Source organism: Salmo salar, chromosome ssa28 (genome assembly GCF_905237065.1).
Source record: "Salmo salar chromosome ssa28, Ssal_v3.1, whole genome shotgun sequence".
In the NCBI taxonomy this organism is placed as follows: domain Eukaryota; kingdom Metazoa; phylum Chordata; class Actinopteri; order Salmoniformes; family Salmonidae; genus Salmo; species Salmo salar.
In genome coordinates this window covers 38,900,599-38,923,864 of record NC_059469.1, presented here as the reverse complement: position 1 = coordinate 38,923,864, position 23,266 = coordinate 38,900,599, and the positions used below count along the sequence as shown (strand labels likewise).

At 44.0% G+C, this 23,266-nt stretch overlaps 1 protein-coding gene across 2 annotated transcripts in view; it reads left to right on the top strand.

The window, feature by feature from the left end:
- The window catches only part of LOC106589956 (CSC1-like protein 2), a 123,961-nt gene that overhangs the window by 30,412 nt on the left and 70,283 nt on the right, over window positions 1–23,266 (top strand). Inside the window, exons 2-8 of one of the 2 annotated variants that reach the window (XM_045710178.1) lie at window positions 437–721; window positions 1,187–1,266; window positions 10,061–10,099; window positions 15,670–15,760; window positions 17,505–17,542; window positions 20,649–20,791; window positions 23,082–23,133. In XM_045710178.1, coding sequence (XP_045566134.1) covers window positions 491–721; window positions 1,187–1,266; window positions 10,061–10,099; window positions 15,670–15,760; window positions 17,505–17,542; window positions 20,649–20,791; window positions 23,082–23,133 — 674 coding nt within the window. In that variant the 5' untranslated portion in view covers window positions 437–490. The remainder of the gene's footprint in view (window positions 1–436; window positions 722–1,186; window positions 1,267–10,060; window positions 10,100–15,669; window positions 15,761–17,504; window positions 17,543–20,648; window positions 20,792–23,081; window positions 23,134–23,266) is intronic. The other variant, XM_045710179.1, reaches the window with a different exon arrangement.

Here is a 23,266-nt window from a genome sequence, read left to right as displayed (position 1 = left end):
GAAGTACAAGGTCAAGCTTCTTGGTAACAGCAGCAGCACACAATCCTCTCTCAGATCCCTGCTGCCTAATATTTGTTTTGTGCGTGCTGCAAACTGTGTTTTTTTTTTTTTTTTAGTTACTTGCATAACTTTGAGCTAGGTTGTCTGTTTCTCATGCGCTCCTTAGCATTTACCTAGTATTTACTATGAGAATACCTTAGTACTTTGTTAGCATTTTGTTAGCATTCTGTTAAGGGAACGTTATGGAAATGGAAATGTAGATAACGGTATGGAAATGTAGATAACACCCAACCCATAGTATAACCGGTATTTCTGATAGCCTCCTTAGCAGAGGCGTGTAATTATGAAAAAAGGTACACCTATACAAGTGTGAAATTGGACAAATATCAGCACCTACCTCTGAATTACCTTAATGTCCTTGTCTTCTCTCCTCCAGGCGTTAAAATATGCTGCAGTGAGTTCGGAGCTGAATCTTAACTGAAGCCTCAGCATGTCTATACTGCTGATGGTGGGTGTCGCGATGTGGGGGGTCGGGGTCCAAGGGGCCATGTGTCCCGGAGGGGTCCTTGGTAACTGCCCTACCCAGCAGAGCAACACCTCCGGCGGGGGTGAGACCTCCAGGGATTACTGTTACACCGCCCGTATCCGCTCCACCGTGCTTCAGGGCCTGCCGTTTGGAGGAGTGCCCACCGTCCTTGCACTCGACTTCATGTGCTTCCTGGTGAGTCAAACGCAAGAGTTCAAAGGTCAAACAGAGATGAGGATACAGTACAATACAACTGTATTTTTCACCTGATACATCAGAAAGGTTTCTTATGCCCCCCCCCTCACACACACACACACACACACACACACACACACACACACACACACACACACACACTGCTTGGGGAAAGGCAGCCTGCTGGGGAAGGCAGCTTGCTACTACCCCCCCCCCCCCCCCCCTCTCTGTGTACATTGGGACCCCTCCCTCCCTATTGAAGACGAAGGATGACCTTTTGACAATTGGTCAGTTCTGTGTTTGTTTTAACGTGTGTGTGTGGCCTTCCTAGTTATCCTGTTTTAACGTGTGTGTGTGTGTGTGTGTGTGTGTGTGTGTGTGTGTGTGTGTGTGTGTGTGTGTGTGTGTGTGTGTGTGTGTGTGTGTGTGTGTGTGTGTGTGTGTGTGTGTGTTTTACCTTCCTAGGTACTCCTGTTTGTGTTCTCCATCTTGAGGAAGGTAGCGTGGGACTACGGCCGCTTGGCGCTGGTCACTGATGCAGACAGGTAAATCACTACACTGTCATCTATACTATGTGATGCCTGCAGGAATTGAACCCAAGACCTTGGCTTTGAGGAGTTGCCAGGTAACGCCACACTCTTACCGACCGAGTCACACCGGGCCGAGTCACACCGGGCCGAGTCACACCGGGCCGAGTCACACCGGGAAAAGAACAGACGTGTTTAGTATGTGATCCCTGTTGGAATTTAACCCACACCTTTGACGCCATACAGTACTCTTAGCGCCACCTAGGCTGAGGAGGAGGAGGAGGAGGAGGAGGAGAGGAGAGGGGGAGAGGAGGAGAGGGGGAGAGGAGGAGAGTGGAGGAGAGGAGGAGAGAGGGGAGGAGAGGAGTGGAGGAGAGAGGGGGAGGAGAGTAGAGGAGAGAGGAGGAGAGTGGAGACTGGAGGAGAGGAGAGGAGAGAGGAGGAGAGTGGAGACTGGAGGAGGGGAGGAGGAGAGGAGAGGAGAGAGGAGGAGAGTGGAGACTGGAGACTGGAGGAGGAGGGGAGGAGAGAGGAGGAGAGTAGAGACTGGAGGAGAGGAGAGAGGAGGAGAAGGAGGAGGAGGAGAGTGGAAAGGAGGAGGAGGAGAGTGGAGACTGGAGGAGAGGAGAGAGGAGGAGAAGGAGGAGGAGGAGAGTGGAGAGGAGGAGGAGAGTGGAGACTGGAGGAGAGGAGAGAGGAGGAGAAGGAGGAGGAGGAGAGTGGAAAGGAGGAGGAGGAGAGTGGAGAGGAGGAGAGGAGGGGAGAGAACCAAGCAAAGGTCTTCTCTTGTAACAGAAGGAGATCAACACTGACAGAAGGATTGACATACTAACACAGTTCAGTAGAGCCTCTGGGACTGTAGACTACCACAGTAATACCACAGTAGACTAACACAGTAATACCACTGTAGACTACCACAGTAGACTACCACAGTAGACTACCACAGTAGACTACCACAGTAGACTACCACAGTAGACTACCACAGTAATACCACAGTAATACGTAGCGGTGACTGAACAGTAGACTACCACAGTAGACTACCACAGTAGACTACCACAGTAATACCACAGTAATACGTAGCGGTGACTGAACAGTAGACTACCACAGTAGACTACCACAGTAATACCACAGTAGACTACCACAGTAATACCACAGTAATACGTAGCGGTGACTGAACAGTAGACTACCACAGTAGACTACCACAGTAATACCACAGTAGACTACCACAGTAATACCACAGTAATACGTAGCGGTGACTGAACAGTAGACTACCACAGTAGACTACCACAGTAATACCACAGTAATACGTAGCGGTGACTGAACAGTAGACTACCACAGTAGACTACCACAGTAGACTACCACAGTAACAGTACTACCACAGTAATACCACAGTAGCGGTGACTGAACAGTAGACTACCACAGTAGACTACCACAGTAGACTACCACAGTAGACTACCACAGTAATACCACAGTAATACGTAGCGGTGACTGAACAGTAGACTACCACAGTAGACTACCACAGTAATACCACAGTAATACGTAGCGGTGACTGAACAGTAGACTACCACAGTAGACTACCACAGTAGACTACCACAGTAATACCACAGTAATACCACAGTAATACGTAGCGGTGACTGAACAGTAGACTACCACAGTAGACTACCACAGTAGACTACCACAGTAGACTACCACAGTAGACTACCACAGTAATACCACAGTAATACGTAGCGGTGACTCAACAGTAGACTACCACAGTAGACTACCACAGTAGACTACCACAGTAATACCACAGTAATACGTAGCGGTGACTGAACAGTAGACTACCACAGTAGACTACCACAGTAGACTACCACAGTAATACCACAGCAATACCACAGTAATACGTAGCGGTGACTGAACAGTAGACTACCACAGTAGACTACCACAGTAGACTACCACAGTAGACTACCACAGTAGACTACCACAGTAATACCACAGTAATACCACAGTAATACGTAGCGGTGACTGAACAGTAGACTACCACAGTAGACTACCACAGTAGACTACCACAGTAGACTACCACAGTAATACCACAGTAAATCAGGTAGAACGCAGTCAGTAAGTTTATTGGTTTGTTTCTGCAGCTGTTCTCGCCACTCCCAGATCAGTGTCTGTGAGTGTCTGTGAGTGTGTGTGTGCGTGTCTGCGTGTGTGTGTGTGTGTGTGTGTGTGTGTGTGTGTGTGTGTGTGTCTGTGTGTGTGTGTGTGTGTGTGTGTGTGTGTGTGTCTGTGTGTGTGTCTGTGTGTGTGTCTGTGTGTGTGTGTGTGTGTGTGTGTGTGTGTGTGTGTGTGTGTGTGTGTGTGTGTGTGTGTGTGTGTGTGTGTGTGTGTGTGTGTGTGTGTGTGTGTGCTCGCAGGCCAGGCTCTGTTAGCTTTGCAGCTTTGTGTGTTACCAGAGGATGATGGTCCAGACAGACTACTTCTTTTAAAATGTATACATTTTCAGATTTTATTGACCAGGTGGTGAGAGAGGATGGAGAGTGGTTCTGTCCGTGGGCTTTAGGCTGGATTCAGACTCATCCCCACATTCTATTAATGTGCCCAAGGTTGTGGGGGCGTTACCACTAGTCCAGCCAGGCCACCAGATCAACTACTTCCTGTGTTTTTTATTTAGCAGCAGTGGCAGAGATACTGTAGCTGGTGTAACCGATGTGAAATGGCTAGCTAGTTAGCGGTGGTGTAACCGATGTGAAATGGCTAGCTAGTTAGCGGTGGTGTAACCGATGTGAAATGGCTAGCTAGTTAGCGGTGGTGTAACCGATGTGAAATGGCTAGCTAGTTAGCGGTGGTGTAACCGACGTGAAATGGCTAGCTAGTTAGCGGTGGTGTAACCGATGTGAAATGGCTAGCTAGTTAGCGGTGGTGTAACCGATGTGAAATGGCTAGCTAGTTAGCGGTGGTGTAACCCGATGTGAAATGGCTAGCTAGTTAGCGGTGGTGTAACCGATGTGAAATGGCTAGCTAGTTAGCGGTGGTGTAACCGATGTGAAATGGCTAGCTAGTTAGCGGTGGTGTAACCGATGTGAAATGGCTAGCTAGTTAGCGGTGGTGTAACCGATGTGAAATGGCTAGCTAGTTAGCGGTGGTGTAACCGATGTGAAATGGCTAGCTAGTTAGCGGTGGTGTAACCGATGTGAAATGGCTAGCTAGTTAGCGGTGGTGTAACCGATGTGAAATGGCTAGCTAGTTAGCGGTGGTGTAACCGATGTGAAATGGCTAGCTAGTTAGCGGTGGTGCAACCTGAAGTAGTTGTTCCCTCTTTGCTCTGCAAGGGCCGCGGATTTTGGGCCGCGGATGGGTAACGATGCTTCGTGGGGTGTCAGTGGTTGAAGTGTCCAGAGGGTCCCTGGTTCAAGCCCAGGTTGGGGCGAGGAAGAGGGACGGGAAGCTAAGCTGTTACACTGGGATGGGATCTTCCTGTGGGAGAGGGAGTGTGGGATTTAAAGGGTTGAAGTCACATTGATGTGTAATAATGGGGATGAGAGAAGACATTCACTGGACCAGGGGATGAGAGGAGACATTCACTGGACCAGGGGATGAGAGAAGACATTCACTGGACCAGGGGATGAGAGGAGACATTCACTGGACCAGGGGATGAGAGAAGACATTCACTGGACCAGGGGATGAGAGGAGACATTCACTGGACCAGGGGATGAGAGGAGACATTCACTGGACCAGGGGATGAGAGGAGACATTCACTGGACCAGGGGATGAGAGGAGACATTCACTGGACCAGGGGATGAGAGGAGACATTCACTGGACCAGGGGATGAGAGGAGACATTCACTGGACCAGGGGATGAGAGAAGACATTCACTGGACCAGGGGATGAGAGAAGACATTCACTGGACCAGGGGATGAGAGAAGACATTCACTGGACCAGGGGATGAGAGGAGACATGACTTCAGTTCATGTCAGGAGGGAGTTGACACTGGTCGTGCCGTGGTCATCATAAATCAAATCAAACTTTATTAGTCACGTGCGCCGAATACAAGTGTAGACTTTACAGTGAAATGCTTTACTTTACAAAGCCCTTTAACCAACAGTTCAGTTCAAGAAGAGTTAAGAAAATATTTACTAAATATACTAAAGTGAAAAATTATAAAAAGTAACACAATAAAATAACAATAACGAGGCTATATACAGGGGGTACCGGTACAGAGTCAATGTGGAGGCTATATACAGGGGGTACCGGTACAGAGTCAATGTGGAGGCTATATACAGGGGGAACCGGTACAGAGTCAATGTGGAGGCTATATACAGGGGGTACCGGTACAGAGTCAATGTGGAGGCTATATACAGGGGGTACCGGTACAGAGTCAATGTGGAGGCTATATACAGGGGGTACCGGTACAGAGTCAATGTGGAGGCTATATACAGGGGGGTACCGATACAGAGTCAATGTGGAGGCTATATACAGGTGGTACCGGTACAGAGTCAGTGTGGAGGCTATATACAGGGGGTACCGGTACAGAGTCAATGTGGAGGCTATATACAGGGGGTACCGGTACAGAGTCAATGTGGAGGCTATATACAGGGGGTACCGGTACAGAGTCAATGTGGAGGCTATATACAGGGGGTACCGGTACCGAGTCAATGTGGAGGCTATATACAGGGGGTACCGGTACAGAGTCAATGTGGAGGTTATATACAGGGGGTACCGGTACAGAGTCAATGTGGAGGCTATATACAGGGTGTTACGGTACAGAGTCAATGTGGAGGCTATATACAGGGGGAACCGGTACAGAGTCAATGTGGAGGCTATATACAGGGGGTACCGGTACAGAGTCAATGTGGAGGCTATATACAGGGGGTACCGGTACAGAGTCAATGTGGAGGCTATATACACTGCCAGCCCTCCAGGACATATACACCACCCGGTATCACAGGAAAGCCAAGAAGAGCATCAAGGACCTCAGCCACCCGAGCGACGGCTTGTTCACCCCGCTACCATCTAGGAGTAAACAGTACAGGTGCATCAAAGCTGTGACCGAGAGACTGATAAACAGCTTCTATTTCCTGGACATCAGACTGTTAAACATTCACCACTAGCCGGCCTCTGCCCAGCACCCTGCCCTGAACCTCAGTCACTGTTACAAGCCGGCTACCACCTGGTACTCTACCCTGCACCTTATAGACTGCTTTGACCTATGTACATATTCATGGAATCCCTGGCCACTTTAATAATGTTTACCTACTGCTTTACCCACTTTATATACTGTATTCTGGTAATGGCTCATCCTGTTGAACTACTGCTTTACCCACTTTATATACTGTATTCTGGTAATGGCTCATCCTGTGTAACTACTGCTTTACACACCTTTATATACTGTATTCTGGTAATGGCTCATCCTGTTGAACTACTGCTTTACACACCTTTATATACTGTATTCTGGTAATGGCTCATCCTATGTAACTACTGCTTTACACACCTTTATATACTGTATTCTGGTAATGGCTCATCCTATTTAACTACTGCTTTACACACCTTTATATACTGTATTCTGGTAATGGCTCATCCTGTGTAACTACTGCTTTACACACCTTTATATACTGTATTCTGGTAATGGCTCATCCTGTGTAACTACTGCTTTACACACCTTTATATACTGTATTCTGGTAATGGCTCATCCTGTGTAACTACTGCTTTACACACCTTTATATACTGTATTCTGGTAATGGCTCATCCTGTTGAACTACTGCTTTACCCACTTTATATACTGTATTCTGGTAATGGCTCATCCTGTGTAACTACTGCTTTACACACCTTTATATACTGTATTCTGGTAATGGCTCATCCTATGTAACTACTGCTTTACACACCATTATATACTGTATTCTGGTAATGGCTCATCCTGTGTAACTACTGCTTTACACACCTTTATATACTGTATTCTGGTAATGGCTCATCCTATGTAACTACTGCTTTACACACCATTATATACTGTATTCTGGTAATGGCTCATCCTGTGTAACTACTGCTTTACACACCTTTATATACTGTATTCTGGTAATGGCTCATCCTATGTAACTACTGCTTTACACACCATTATATACTGTATTCTGGTAATGGCTCATCCTGTGTAACTACTGCTTTACCCACCTTTATATACTGTATTCTGGTAATGGCTCATCCTGTGTAACTACTGCTTTACACACCTTTATATACTGTATTCTGGTAATGGCTCATCCTGTTGAACTACTGCTTTACACACCTTTATATACTGTATTCTGGTAATGGCTCATCCTGTTTAACTACTGCTTTACACACCTTTATATACTGTATTCTGGTAATGGCTCATCCTATTTAACTACTGCTTTACACACCTTTATATACTGTATTCTGGTAATGGCTCATCCTATTTAACTACTGCTTTACCCACCATTTCTATACATATACAGTGCTTTCGGAAAGTATTCAGACTCCTTCCCTTCTCCCACATTTTGTTACGTTACAGCCTTGTTCTAAAATGGATTAAATTAAAATGTTATTAATCTAAACACACAATTTAAAAAATGTATGCAAATGTATACATTTTTTAAAAAAAACAACTAACTTTATTTACGTAAGTATCCAGACCCTTTGCTATGACACTCGAACTTGATCTCAGGTGCATCCTGTTTCCATTGATCATCTTTGAGATGTTTCTACAACTTGATTGGACAAGATTTTCTAATGTTTGTTTTTTTTAATCCCGGGAAAAACTCCTGGCCCTCGGGAGGATGAAAATTCTGTCAAACTGCAGCAACCTTCATATGAATTATATTTAGACTAGACTAATGGGGGTTTCCTCGACACAGTGACAGCATCGGATGGACAATAGAACTCACAGGGCTGGGACTTGCTTCATGCAGGTTTACATTGTGTAGGCCTGGGACTTGCTTCATGCAGGTTTACATTGTGTCGGCCTGGGACTTGCTTCATGCAGGTTTACATTGTGTAGACCTGGGACTTGCTTCATGCAGGTTTACATTGTGTAGACCTGGGACTTGCTTCATGCAGGTTTACATTGTGTAGACCTGGGACTTGCTTCATGCAGGTTTACATTGTGTAGGCCTGGGACTTGCTTCATGCAGGTTTACATTGTGTAGACCTGGGACTTGCTTCATGCAGGTTTACATTGTGTAGACCTGGGACTTGCTTCATGCAGGTTTACATTGTGTCGGCCTGGGACTTGCTTCATGCAGGTTTACATTGTGTAGACCTGGGACTTGCTTCATGCAGGTTTACATTGTGTAGACCTGGGACTTGCTTCATGCAGGTTTACATTGTGTAGACCTGGGACTTGCTTCATGCAGGTTTACATTGTGTAGACCTGGGACTTGCTTCATGCAGGTTTACATTGTGTAGGCCTGGGACTTGCTTCATGCAGGTTTACATTGTGTAGACCTGGGACTTGCTTCATGCAGGTTTACATTGTGTAGGCCTGGGACTTGCTTTATACTGCTTTTTTTCTCCCAGAAGCTTGAATCTAATGTGGACAATGAAAGAGGTTCTTCAAAAACAAAATCCACTACATTGTCGTTAGGAAACTGCACTCTGGTAGCTAGCTACTTGCTACTGAAGTTAGCACGGCAAATATAAATAAATTACACTAACCTTACACGTTCTAAAACCAAGACGACAATATATAACCTACCTCAGTCTTCTGTAGTTTGAAGAAACTCATTTGATTTCCTAAAAATCACTATTCACTACCAACTCACCAAGCTTCTAAATCACACGTCCGTAGTACTAGGTTCATTCTTTGATGGGTAACACGTTAGTTCATACTGTAAAAGCTTTGATTGGATGGGAGGACGTCCTCCATAAGTGGTCATAATTACCATGTAAGTCTACGGGAAGGTGACGAAGAGCACGAGCCTCCTAGGTTTTGTATTGAAGTCAATGTACCCAGAGGAGGACGGAAGCTAGCTGTCCTCCGGCTACACCATGGTGCTACCCTACAGAGTGATGTTGAGGCTACTGTAGACCTTCATTGCAAAACAATGTGTTTTAATCAATTATTTGGTGACATGAATATATTTAGTATAGTTTTATCTAAAAAAAAAAAAAGTATAACTTTTTATTTTTCTGGAATTCATTGAGTAGGGTGGTCCTCCCCTTCCTCCTCTGAGGAGCCTCCATTGGTAGATGTAGTAGCTAAGATAACTATGCTGTATTGGGTGAATAGGACAGAGCCAGGGTCATGGTCCATAGACAGGCACATTGTTTACCCCTGCTGCATGCCTGCAATACTTATAAGTAATCTCATATACAGATAGCGAATCCCCTTTGGCCTAACATCTAGGCCTACTGTAGATCTGTTTGACGCTTTTTATTCAGTGTGATCCAAACCATAAGCAGCCATTTTATGGATTTGTGGTCTTTATGGTACTGTTTATTATATAGACAATACTCAAAACCTGTTTTGTTCACTACATTTATTTATACTCTTGTCAAGCTCTTTAGCTCAGTTTGGTAGAGCGTGGCGGTTTAAAACACCAGGAACGATGGGTTCAATTCCTAGGACCACCCCATACATAAAAAGTGTGTGACTTGAGTGGCTTTGGTTAAAGGCACTTGATAATGGCGTGTAATATTAATCTGTTTGTAAATGTTTGTAATAAAGCTATGTATAACCCCAGCAGCAGAGGCCCTCTGTCACTGTAGAGACAACTGAACTGTGATTGGACCTGATTAACTGCATCGGTGTCACTAGTTTCTCCTCCAGGACTCTACCAAGCTGACCTCCGCCATATTGTTTTTCTGTTTTTTTTGTTTTCTCCCTGAAGACGGAGTCAGCGATACAGCCGTCTGGACGAACAGGAATAGTATGTAATGTTACCGCGTCACCCTGCTGCTTCTCCTCGTCACATTGCTGCTTCGTTACCCCTCTTATCTTCTAGGAGTAACTCTCTTCCTTCCTTTCCTACATAGGCTGGTGTGGGTTGGGTTGGCCTCTCTCTCTCTCTGTCTCTCTCTCTCTCTCTCTCTGTCTCTGTCTCTGTCTGTATCTCTCTCTGTCTCTCTCTCTGTCTCTCTCTCTCTCTGTCTCTCTCTCTCTCTCTCTCTCTCTCTCTCTCTCTCTCTCTCTCTCTCTCTCTCTCTCTCTCTCTCTCTGTCTCTCTCTCTCTCTCTCTCTCTCTGTCTCTCTCTCTCTGTCTCTCTCTCTCTCTCTCTCTCTCTCTCTCTGTCTCTCTCTGTCTCTCTGTGTGTGGGTTTTCTCTTTCCTTCTCTCCCTCCAGGCTTTCTTCTTCATGCCAGACTCCTGTTCTCTCCATCTTTTTCTTTCTCATCTTTCCTCCTGTTTTTAACTCTGCTGCTGAGTCTCTCTCTCGTTTTTGTTTTTTTTTGTGTGTGTGTGTGTGTGTGTGTGTGTGTGTGTGTGTGTGTGTTTCAACCCCGTTGTTGGATGTTCTCTCTTTCTACCCTAACTAATCAGCTCTATATGCTAATCTGTTTCATTGTTAAACTCTCTGACAAGCAGCATGCCTTTCCTGTCCTCCTGTATGAGTGCACCCCATGAGGCGCCCAGCAGGCAGGATGCTTACAGGGTAGAGAGGTATGGTAACTAGTAACTACACACCTCACTTTGACTGGTTATCCCTACCTACAGCTCCTGTACTACCTACTAGCCACCTCTTCCTACCAATCAGCTGTTTGTCTGTGGTGGTTCTGTACTACCTACTAGCCACCTCTTCCTACCAATCAGCTGTCTTAATGCTAGGGGTCAGAAATAAAAAGGTACATCCCTTTGGGTCCCCAGGACCAGGATTGAGAAACAGTCTGTGTATTACTGACTACACATTGGTGTTATGTTGTCTCTGTGAATACCCTTCTCTGGGAATACCCTTCTCTGTGAATACCCTGAATACCCTTCTCGGTGAATACCCTGAATACCCTTCTCTGTGAATACCCTTCTCTGGGAATACCCTGAATACCCTTCTCTGGGAATACCCTTCTCTGTGAATACCCTGAATACCCTTCTCTGTGAATACTCTGAATACCCTTCTCGGTGAATACCCTGAATACCCTTCTCTGGGAATACCCTTCTCTGGGAATACCCTTCTCTGTGAATACCCTGAATACCCTTCTCTGTGAATACCCTGAATACCCTTCTCTGTGAATACCCTGAATACCCTTCTCTGGGAATACCCTTCTCTGAATACCCTTCTCTGTGAATACCCTTCTCTGTGAATACTCTGAATACCCTTCTCTGGGAATACCCTGAATACCCTTCTCTGTGAATACCCTTCTCTCTCTAGCTAGCATCTGTCATCTTAAAGGCCCATATCAGTCAAAAATTAGATTTTTCTGTGTTTTGCATATATATATCCACACTGAGGTTGGAATAATACTGTGAAACTGTGAACATTTTGACAATGCCTTTTTAGTGTAAGAGCTGTTTGAAAAGAGAGCCTGAAATGTCAGCCTGTTTTGATGGGATGAAGTTTGGGCCTTCCGTGGTGACATCACCATGCAGTAATGTTTTTATTTTTTTAATAGACCAATAAGAAATATAATTCCAAACCGCTCTGCCCGAAAAACAGCACATTTTCATTTTTTTCCCCCTCGCCACTCCGATCACTCCCACGTCTGCAATTCTCCCTTTAACAGGCTTGGGGCTCTGACAGAGAGAGACAGTTTGTGTATCTCAAGAATCCTCAAACTGCATGAAATGGGGCTGTAGAGGTTTGTTCTGAATCGTTGTTGTCTCACTGATGGGGTGCGTGAGGAGCAGGGTTTGGGGGACTCGTTATGTAATTACTACCTAGATTACTGTTATGAGTAACAGAGTAAAATAACGCCAAGCTCCCTCTGACAGTGAAACTGAGATTTTATTTTTAACGCAAAGTAAAATGGTTGAGCAAAATCCAGATGTTCACAGCGTTTCTTTATACGGTATTACCGGAAGTGAATACAAGGGGCTCTTTTTAAATAAAAAAGGTTAAATAAAAAAAAGTATGCACAAAACAATTCTGGGCATCAGGGATTTTCATCCAGGAGGGGATTGATAATCTCTAGTGTGGGTACCAGTCTTTTTAAGCTAACATTTCACTCCTTGCCACTCTATGTCGTCGCCAAAGAGACTTGCCTTTTCGTCAATCTCAACGTTCAATTATGCAGCTGGATTTATGGCGGACTTGCTCATTGGTTGTTGGAAACAACATTAGTATTTTCCATGACAACATGTGGAGCCTCAATTAGAATTATAACAAAGTCAAAAACACTTAGCAACCAGATACCGATGTGTTCTGAGGAGAGAAAAAGTGATATTTCCAATATTTGGATAATCGTTGTGATTGGAAGATAGCCTTGAGTTATCGAATCAGGATCAACTCCTCCTTCCTCCTGTTCATTAACGATATAATTTGCATATTTGAAGATGGTATAATGTCCAGTCTCTGTCAAAGACAAGGAGTGGAATGTTATCTGTAGAGACTAGAACGTCTCTGCTGTAACCAGGAAGACAAGGAGTGGAATGTTATCTGTAGAGACTAGAACGTCTCTGCTGTAACCAGGAAGACAAGGAGTGGAATGTTATCTGTAGAGACTAGAACATCTCTGCTGTAACCAGGAAGACAAGGAGTGGAATGTTATCTGTAGAGACTAGAACGTCTCTGCTGTAACCAGGAAGACAAGGAGTGGAATGTTATCTGTAGAGACTAGAACGTCTCTGCTGTAACCAGGAAGACAAGGAGTGGAATATTATCTGTAGAGACTAGAACGTCTCTGCTGTAACCAGGAAGACAAGGAGTGGAATGTTATCTGTAGAGACTAGAACGTCTCTGCTGTAACCAGGAAGACAAGGAGTGGAATGTTATCTGTAGAGACTAGAACGTCTCTGCTGTAACCAGGAAGACAAGGAGTGGAATGTTATCTGTAGAGACTAGAATGTCTCTGCTGTAACCAGGAAGACAAGGAGTGGAATATTATCTGTAGAGACTAGAACATCTCTGCTGTAACCAGGAAGACAAGGAGTGGAATGTTATCTGTAGAGACTAGAACGTCTCTGCTGTAACCAGGAAGACAAGGAGTGGAATATTATCTGTAGAGACTAGAACGTCTCTGCTGTAACCAGGAAGACAAGGAGTGGAATGTTATCTGTAGAGACTAGAACGTCTCTGCTGTAACCAAGAAGCTTGATGTTGACATCTAGCCACTTAATTAGCAAGTTGGCAAACCAAATGCAAAGATGGTGCCCTAAGCTAGATATAATTTATTTGACACTTCTTAGATTTGTTATAGTCGTAATATGTTGTGTAGCACGCAAGGAATATATATTTATTTTACAGTGTTCAAAATCATACCAAAGGTATTTTGAAATTCCTTGGTTTACGGTATAAACGATATATTGCCCAAGCCTACAAATGAATATAACTTGTAATATAGCGTGTTACTTTTCACACAAAGTAATATTGTAAAGTGTATACTGTACCAGTCAAAAAGTTTAGACACACCTACCCATTCAAGGGTTTTTCTTAATTTTTAATATTTTCTACATTGTAGAATAATAGTGAAGACATTAAAACTATGAAATAACATGTATGGAATCAAAAAATGTGTTATTAAACAAATCAAAATATACTTTAAATTTGAGTTTCTTCAAAGTAGCCACCCTTTGCCTTGATGACAGCTTTGCACACTCTTAGCATCCTCTCAACCAGCTTCATGAGGTAGTCACCTGGAATGTATTTTAATTAACAGGTGTGCCTTGTTAAAAGTTAATTTGTGGAATTTCTTTCCTTCTTAATGCATTTGAGCCAATCAGTTGTGTTGTGACATGGTAGGGGTGGTATACAGAAGATAGCCCTATTTGGTAAAATACTAAGTCCATATTATGCCAAGAAAAGCTCAAATAAGCAACGAGAAACGACAGTCGCAAAAACCATCAAGTGCTATGATGAAACTGGCTCTCATGAGGACCGCCACAGTGAAGGAAGACCCAGAGTTACCTCTGCTGCAGAAGATAAGTTCATTAGAGTTAACTGCCCCTCAGATTGCAGCCCAAATAAATGCTTCACAGAGTTCAATTAACAGACATCTCAACATCAACTGTTCAGAGGAGACTCCGTGAATCAGGCCTTCATGGTTGAATTGCTGCAAAGAAACCACTACTAAAGGACATCGATAAGAAGAAGAGACTTGCTTGAGCCAAGAAAACCGAGCAATGGACATTAGACCGGTGGAAATCTGTCCTTTGAGCTGATGAGTCCAAATTTGAGATTTTTAGTTCCAACCGCCATGTTTTTGTGAGACGCAGAGTAGGTGAACGGATGATATCCACATGGGTGGTTCCCACCGTGAAGCATGGAGGAGGTGGTATGATGTTTTGGGGGTGCTTTGCTGGTGACACCCTCCATGATTTATTTAGAATTCAAGGCACACTTAACCAGCATGGCTACCACAGTATTCTGCAGCAATACGCCATCCCATCTGGTTTGCGCTTAGTGGGACTATCATTTGTTTTTCAGCAGGACAATGACCCAAAACACACCTCCAGGCTGTTTAAGGGCTATTTGGCCAAGAAGGAGAGTGATGGAGTGCTGCATCAGATGACCCGGCCTCCACAATCACCCGACCTCAACCCAATTGAGATTAGTTTGGGATGAGTTGGACCGCAGAGTGAAGGAAAAGCAGCCAACAAGTGCTCAGCATATGTGGGAACTCCTTCAAGACTGTTGAAAAAGCATTCCTCATGAAGCTGGTTGAGAGAATGCCAAGAGTTTGCAAAGCTGTCATTGAGGCAAAGGGTGACTACTTTGAAGAATCTCAAATATAAAATATATTTTGATTTGTATAACACTTTTTTTGGGGGGGGAGGGGTTACTATATGATTCCATATGTGTTATTTCATAGTTTTGATGTCTTCACTTTTATTCTACAATGTAGAAAATAGTAAAAAATAAAGAAAAACCCTGGAATGAGTGTTTTTTTTTTTTTACTTTTGACTGCTATTGTATATGTTATTTATATTTTTCAAGTAACTGATCCCAACACTGAAGAGGAGTAGATCTAATACCCACTAAAACCTCAACCCTGGTCTCGGGTCAGTTACATTCAATTCTGTCAATTCAGGAAATAAACAGAAATTCCAGAATTGTAATATAAGTGGTACAACCGTGTGAACACAGTCCAGGACCAGCCTCTCCAGACCATTTCAGAGCCTAGTACATGTGTGGTCAGTGAACTAACTACTCTGTAAATAAATACACCATTGATACTGTACTATAATGGTGATATCAAAGCCTAACTATTTGAGATCATATTTTTTTTTTTAAATTTTTTTGGGGTGGAGTGTTATGCTAAAGCGATCTCCATCAGGTTTGTTTTTGGGGAACGCTAGGCTAATGCTAAGCTAATACTAATTGTATCCTTTTAACATTGTGTGTGTGCGCAGTGTGGCGTCTGCCATAACGTCAGACCTTCCCGATCGCTACGAACGCCTGACCTCTGTCTCCAGCTCAGTGGACTTTGAGCAGAGAGACAACGTAAGTACTACTTCCTGGTTTTACCGGGGTCATGGGTTGTGGAGCGACTACGCTAGGGCAGCGGTTTCCAACCTTGTCAGTTCCGGAGAGGACCACCATCGAGGAGTCACAAACTATTTGCATTGTGAAAAGTAACGTGACATTTCTTGTACCATTAATACTGCCAACTGTTGCTATTTTTTTTAAAGGAAAGAAAAATACATAATTTGAAAATATATTTGTGGACCACCTGCCGTAGCCAACTGCAGACCGCAGACCCACTGCACTTGGACGAAATTACAACACAAAAACATGTTTGAGAAAGAGCTTGTAATAAATTACTTCATATTGTCAGTAGAGCGTGTACAATTACTGTGTAACCGACAGTTGGGGATGGAAACCGGCATGAGAATGAAATACCCGTTTAACGTGTGTATATTTATTTATATATATATATATATATATATAGTCAAACGAACAGCTGACTGAATGGCCACAATGCAGCAGCTGCACACACAGAAATATAATGAATAGAACAGGCTTGGAAACCTCTAACCCTGGCAATTTCACTGGTAAACTCATGGGTCCACTCCCAATGGCCGCCTGGTATTGTGATGCGATCATTTCCACGGTAATGTAGAATGTTCATTCAAATGATGTTCACTGATGTGGCACACGCAATGGAATGTTGAGTTTAATCAACCAATCACAGCACGTATTTTACTTAGTTCTTTGCTCCTATAGGTTCACTTGCCATGGCGGCCAGTCCACCCATTATGCCATCATTGACTTGAATGGGGGAAGAGACGCCCGTTCTATTCGTTCTATTTCTATGGCAGCACATGCGGTCATGAGCGGAGGAGAAAATATGCGTTTACATTTTTTGTTTTGTTTTACTATTTGGTATTTTATTAGGATCCTCATTAGCTGTTGCAGAAGTAGCAGCGGCGACTCCTGGGGGGTCCACGTTATTCCAATATATATATTTGTTTTATAACCTTTATTCAACTAGGAAAGTCAGTTAAGGACAAATTCTTATTTTCAATGATGCCCTAGGAACAGTGGGTTAACTGCCTTGTTCAGGGGCAGAATGACAGATTTTTACCTTGTCAGCTCGGGGATTTGATCTTGCAACCTTTTCGGTTACTAGTCCAACGCTCTAACCACTAGGCTACCTGACGCCCCAGATCTAATCTAACCTACGGCAGACCTAACCTAACCTACGGCAGACCTAACCTACGGCAGACCTAACCTAACCTACGGCAGACCTAACCTGACCTACGGCAGACCTAACCTGACCTACGGCAGACCTAACCTGACCTACGGCAGACCTAACCTGACCTACGGCAGACCTAACCTGACCTACGGCAGACCTGACCTACGGCAGACCTGACCTGACCTACGGCAGACCTAACCTGACCTACGGCAGACCTAACCTGACCTACGGCAGACCTGACCTACGGCAGACCTGACCTACGGCAGACCTGACCTGACCTACGGCAGACCTGACCTACGGCAGACCTGACCTGACCTACGGCAGACCTGACCTGACCTACGGCAGACCTAACCTGACCTTCTGCAGATCTAACCTGACCTACGGCAGATCTAACCTGACCTACGGCAGATCTAACCTGACCTACGGCAGATCTGTTCTAACCTATTGCAGATTTAATAAATCTAATCTGTGACACATCTAACCTCATCTAATCTACAGCTGGTCTAACCTAATTGACGGCAGATCTAACCTAATCTCTTCTCTCTCTAGGGCTTCTGCTCCTGGTTAACAGCCATCTTCCGCATAAAGTGAGTCTCCCATAAAGTTGCGTGTGTGCGTGTGCGTGTGTGTGTGTGAGAACGACCGATAATCAGCTGAGCTAATATATCGGGCTGATATTGTCCATCAGCCTTTGATAGTCTCTTTTCTTAGCAAAACTGCTGCTCTGCCAGCCACCACTCACTGAGGAATGTCTAGCTGCGAAAATCAGCAGCAAGCTAGCTCATTCTCCAACCGAAAGATGCAGTATTGAGAAACAGATTCATTGACACAGTGATCAAAATCGATCTATTCATTTAGTGTAATTCACTACTAATACGGCTTGTGTGGACGTGCCGGACCTGCGTGCAATAAGCAAGCTAGCTAGCTAGCTAGCTAAACAGACAGCTATGTGGACCTGTTAGCAAAGATTACGATAACAAACCCTTTCATCTGCGGTGTTAGGTAGCTAGCTATATTAGCTAATATGCTAACTAGCTGCCTAGATAAACATATCAGTTAGGAGCTAATGACCAATGTAGCAAGAGCTCCATGGGAAAAATTTCTGATAGTCAGATTAGATGATAGGAGAAATGGGAGAAAGCGTTTTAAAACGCAATAAGTTTAGCTAGCTAAGAATCTCCCTGGATGTTTATGGACCAAGAAAGCTGTAGATCGGTGTGAGTTTACACATCTCAAACGACGGAAAGATTTGCGTCATTCAGACAGAACATTTTTTTTAAAATGATTTCCTATCCTCACTCTCCATGTTAGATATTATGTACATTTATGGTTTGGTAGCATATGTCATTGCCATTTGAGCTAGTTATCATAGTATTAGCACTAAACAGTAGCAAGTGAAAGGGAGCGGAGTTGCAGCCTCACACGATCCAATCACAGCAGTAGGATACAAGTTACAACCCGCCCATTTATTGACAGATAGCTGAACTAGCCAATTGAGTTGTTTGGAATTTCGTCCTGACAGTTGAACCATTTTTTTTATCTTCTTCCCATCACGGAAAATTACAAATACTATACTGAACAAAAACAGAATCACAACAAGCAACAATTTGAAAAAAGATTTTACAGAGTTACAGTTAATTAAAGGAAATCAGTCAATTTATTATTTATAAATTAAGGCCCGTAATCTATGGATTTCACATGACTGGGAATACAGATATACATCTGTTGGTCACTGATACCTTAAATAAAAAGGTAGGGATGTGGATCAGAAAACCAGTCAGTATCTGGTGTGACCACCGTTAGCCTCATGCAGCGCGACACATCTCCTTCACATAGAGTTGATCAGGCTGTTGATTGTGGCCTGTGGAATGTTGTCCCACTCCTCTTCAATGGCTGTGTGAAGTTGCAGGATATTGGAACTAGAACACACTGTTGTACACGTCGATCCAGAGCATCCCAAACATGCTCAATGGGTGACATGTCTGGTGAGTATGCAGGCAATGGAAGAACTGGGACGTTTTCAGCTTCCAGGAATTGTGTCCAGATCCTTGTGACATGGGGCCGTGCATCGTCATGCTGAAACATGAGGTGATGGAGGAGGATGAACGGCACGACAACGGGGCCTCAGGATCTCGTAACTATCTTTGTGCATTTAAAATTGCCATCGATAAAATCAATTGTGTTCATTATCCGATGCCTGCCCGTACCATAACCCACCGCCACCATGGTGCACTCTTGTTTACAACATTGACATCAGCAAACTGCTCGCCCACACGATGCCATACACACGGTCTGCTGCTGTGAGGCCGGTTGGACGTGCTGACAAATTCTCTAAAACAACCATGGAGGGGGCTTATGGTAGAGAAATTAACATTTAATTCTCTGGCAACAGCTCTGGTGGACTTTCCTGCAGTCAGCCAATTGCACGCTCCCTCAAAACTTGAGACATCTATGGTATTGTGTTGTTTGACAAAACTGCACATTTTAGAGTGGCCTTTTATTGTCCCCAACACAAGGTGCACCTGTGTAATGATCATGCTGTTTAATCAGCTTCTTGATATGCCACACCTGTCAGGTGGATGGATTATCTTGGCAAAGGAGAAATGCTCACTAACAAGGAAGTAAATAAATTTTTGCATCAAATTTGAAATAAATAAGCTTTTTTGTGCGTATGGAACATTTCTGGGATCTTTAACTTCATCTCATGAAACACGGGACCAACATTTTACATGTTGCGTTTTATATTTTTTGTTCAGTGTAGTTCCCTTGATCACAAATCATTACGACCTATTTGCCCTGAATAGATGTTATTTTATATTCTCAAACTAACAGCAGTGAATATTTTAAAACCGCCATTGATTTGAAAATTTCTACGTTAATGCATGCATTGCTGTCTCTGGGAAATGTTGTCATCAACATTTACATATTGAATATCGGCCTAAAATATCATCCATCGGCCTCCTTGACCCCCAAAAATCATTATCGGCATCGGCCCTAAAAAAATCAATATCAGTCGTTCTCAAGTGTGTGTGTGTGTGTGTGTGTGGTGTGTGTGTGTGTGGTGTGTGTGGGGGGCAGCAAGAGTTAAAATGAGGTTGGAATTTAGTAATTTGTCTTTTGTGAGTTTAACTGGACCCTGGTTAGTATCTCTCTGACTGTGTTCTTGTATTAAATACTCTGTCTCAGTGACTTTCATGGTTAAATAAAGATTCAAAAAAATTAAATAAAATACATTCTCTCTGTCTCTCTGTCTCTGTTTGTCTCTCTGTCTCTGTTTGTCTCTCTCTGTCTGTCTGTCTCTGTCTCTGTCTCTCTGTCTCTCTGTGTCTGTCTCTCTCTCTGTGTTTCTGTCTCTCTCTCTGTGTGTCTCTGTCTGTCTCTCTCTCTGTGTGTCTCTGTCTGTCTGTCTCTCTCTGTCTCTCTGTGTTTCTGTCTCTCTCTCTGTGTGTCTCTGTCTGTCTCTGTCTGTCTTTCTCTGTCTCTGTGTTTCTGTCTCTCTCTCTGTGTTTCTGTCTCTCTCTCTGTGTCTGTCTCTCTCTCTCTGTCTCTCTCTCTCTGTCTCTCTCTCTGTCTCTCTCTCTCTGTCTCTCTCTCTCTCTCTGTGTCTCTCTCTGTCTCTCTCTCTCTCTGTCTGTCTCTCTTTGTCTGTCTCTCTGTCTCTGTCTGTCTCTCTGTGTTTCTGTCTCTCTCCAGGGATGAGGAGATCAGGGAGAAGTGTGGGGAGGATGCAGTGCACTACCTCTCCTTCCAGAGGCACATCATTGGTCTGCTTGTGGTGGTGGGCGTGCTCTCAGTGGCCATCGTCCTGCCAGTCAACTTTTCAGGAAATCTATTGGGTGAGTGGGGTTTAGGGGACGGGACTTCAGGAAAGACTTGAGTGACAAACACTGGGATGGTGGCCATGGCGACATCATAAATGGCGCCCCCTCCATGTAGTGCACTTGTTTTGATCAGGGCCCTGTCGGTTTCCCTATGGGCCCTTGTCAAAGCGGTGCAGTGGCTAGAGAATAGGGTGTCATTTGGGATGCATCCCTTGTAGTCATCAGGAGTCCTTCACTTCAGAAGTTGTTTAGTTCAGATTGGTTGGGTTTTTAGGACTTTTGATGGTTGTTGTTATAGATTTGAATTGTATTTATTTGAACTTCGGTGGTTCAAGGGGTTACATCGTTTTGTATTTTCCATCTACCAGCATTTCGCTACACTCGCATTAACATCTGCTAACCATGTGTATGTGACCAATAAAATTTGATTTGATCTTGTTGTCACGTGAACCATCAAAGTGGAGGAGGCAAACACAAGTGAGTCTTAGACTCCTGCCGTGTGGGCTCAGGACACTAGTCTATATCCTGTTTCCTGTAGTGAGACAGCTTGATGTACCAGGACACCCCCTGGACAGGACACTAGTCTATCTCCTGTTTCTGTAGTGAGACAGCTTGATGTACCAGGACACCCCCTGGACAGGACACTAGTCTATATCCTGTTTCCTGTAGTGAGACAGCTTGATGTACCAGGACACCCCCTGGACAGGACACTAGTCTATCTCCTGTTACTGTAGTGAGATAGCTTGATGTACCAGGACACCCCCTGGACAGGACACTAGTCTATATCCTGTTTCCTGTAGTGAGGCAGCTTGATGTACCAGGACACCCCCTGGACAGGACACTAGTCTATCTCCTGTTTTCCTGTAGTGAGACAGCTTGATGTACCAGGACACCCCCTGGACAGGACACTAGTCTATATCCTGTTTCCTGTAGTGAGACAGCTTGATGTACCAGGACACCCCCTGGACAGGACACTAGTCTATATCCTGTTTCCTGTAGTGAGGCAGCTTGATGTACCAGGACACCCCCTGGACAGGACACTAGTCTATATCCTGTTTCCTGTAGTGAGGCAGCTTGATGTACCAGGACACCCCCTGGACAGGACACTAGTCTATATCCTGTTTCTGTAGTGAGACAGCTTGATGTACCAGGACACCCCCTAGACAGGACACTAGTCTATATCCTGTTTCTGTAGTGAGACAGCTTGATGTACCAGGACACCCCCTGGACAGGCTGCTGGTCTATCTTAGGGCCAATCCATCTCCTTTCATGCCAAGCAGAGAAGAATCGTGTTAGATTATAGACAAACCACCATTAATTACTATCAATGTTCTCCTGTGTAGAAAAAGCTGTGGTCATGCAGGGCAGATTGGACTGAATACATTTTAAATCTATTCTGTGTATCACATGAATTGAGTCAGCTCCTTGTGGATTAATTTCCTCACTTTCATATGAAAACCACCACAACCTCTTCTGAAGACAAAGATGCTGAAACCCACCCATAGAAATATAATGAACTAGAACGTACAGTACATTCCCATTCGATAACCCACCCATAGAAATATAATGAACTAGAACGTACAGTACATTCCCATTCGATAACCCACCCATAGAAATATAATGAACTAGAACGTACAGTACATTCCCATTCGATAACCCACCCATAGAAATATAATGAACTAGAACGTACAGTACATTCCCATTCGATAACCCACCCATAGAAATATAATGAACTAGAACGTACAGTACATTCCCATTCGATAACCCACCCATAGAAATATAATGAACTAGAACGTACAGTACATTCCCATTCGATAACCCACCCATAGAAATATAATGAACTAGAACGTACAGTACATTCCCATTCGATAACCCACCCATAGAAATATAATGAACTAGAACGTACAGTACATTCCCATTCGATAACCCACCCATAGAAATATAATGAACTAGAACGTACAGTACATTCCCATTCGATAACCCACCCATAGAAATATAATGAACTAGAACGTACAGTACATTCCCATTCGATAACCCACCCATAGAAATATAATGAACTAGAACGTACAGTACATTCCCATTCGATAACCCACCCATAGAAATATAATGAACTAGAACGTACAGTACATTCCCATTCGATAACCCACCCATAGAAATATAATGAACTAGAACGTACAGTACATTCCCATTCGATAACCCACCCATAGAAATATAATGAACTAGAACGTATGCTTCAACAGACACATGTAATGTCCTGTTATACTGCTGTTACTACCCTGACCTAAACATTTTTGTCCCCAAACAGAAAATGATGCCTACAGTTTTGGACGTACCACTTTAGCCAATCTGGATGCCAAGTGAGTGATTCTAAATTAGTGCTTTATTGAGGTTCCAATTCCAGAAGGAATGGTTGGTGTCTGACTAACTGTCTGTCTGTCTGCCTGTCTCTGTCTGCCTGTCTCTGTCTGTCTCTGTCTGTCTTGTCGGGTC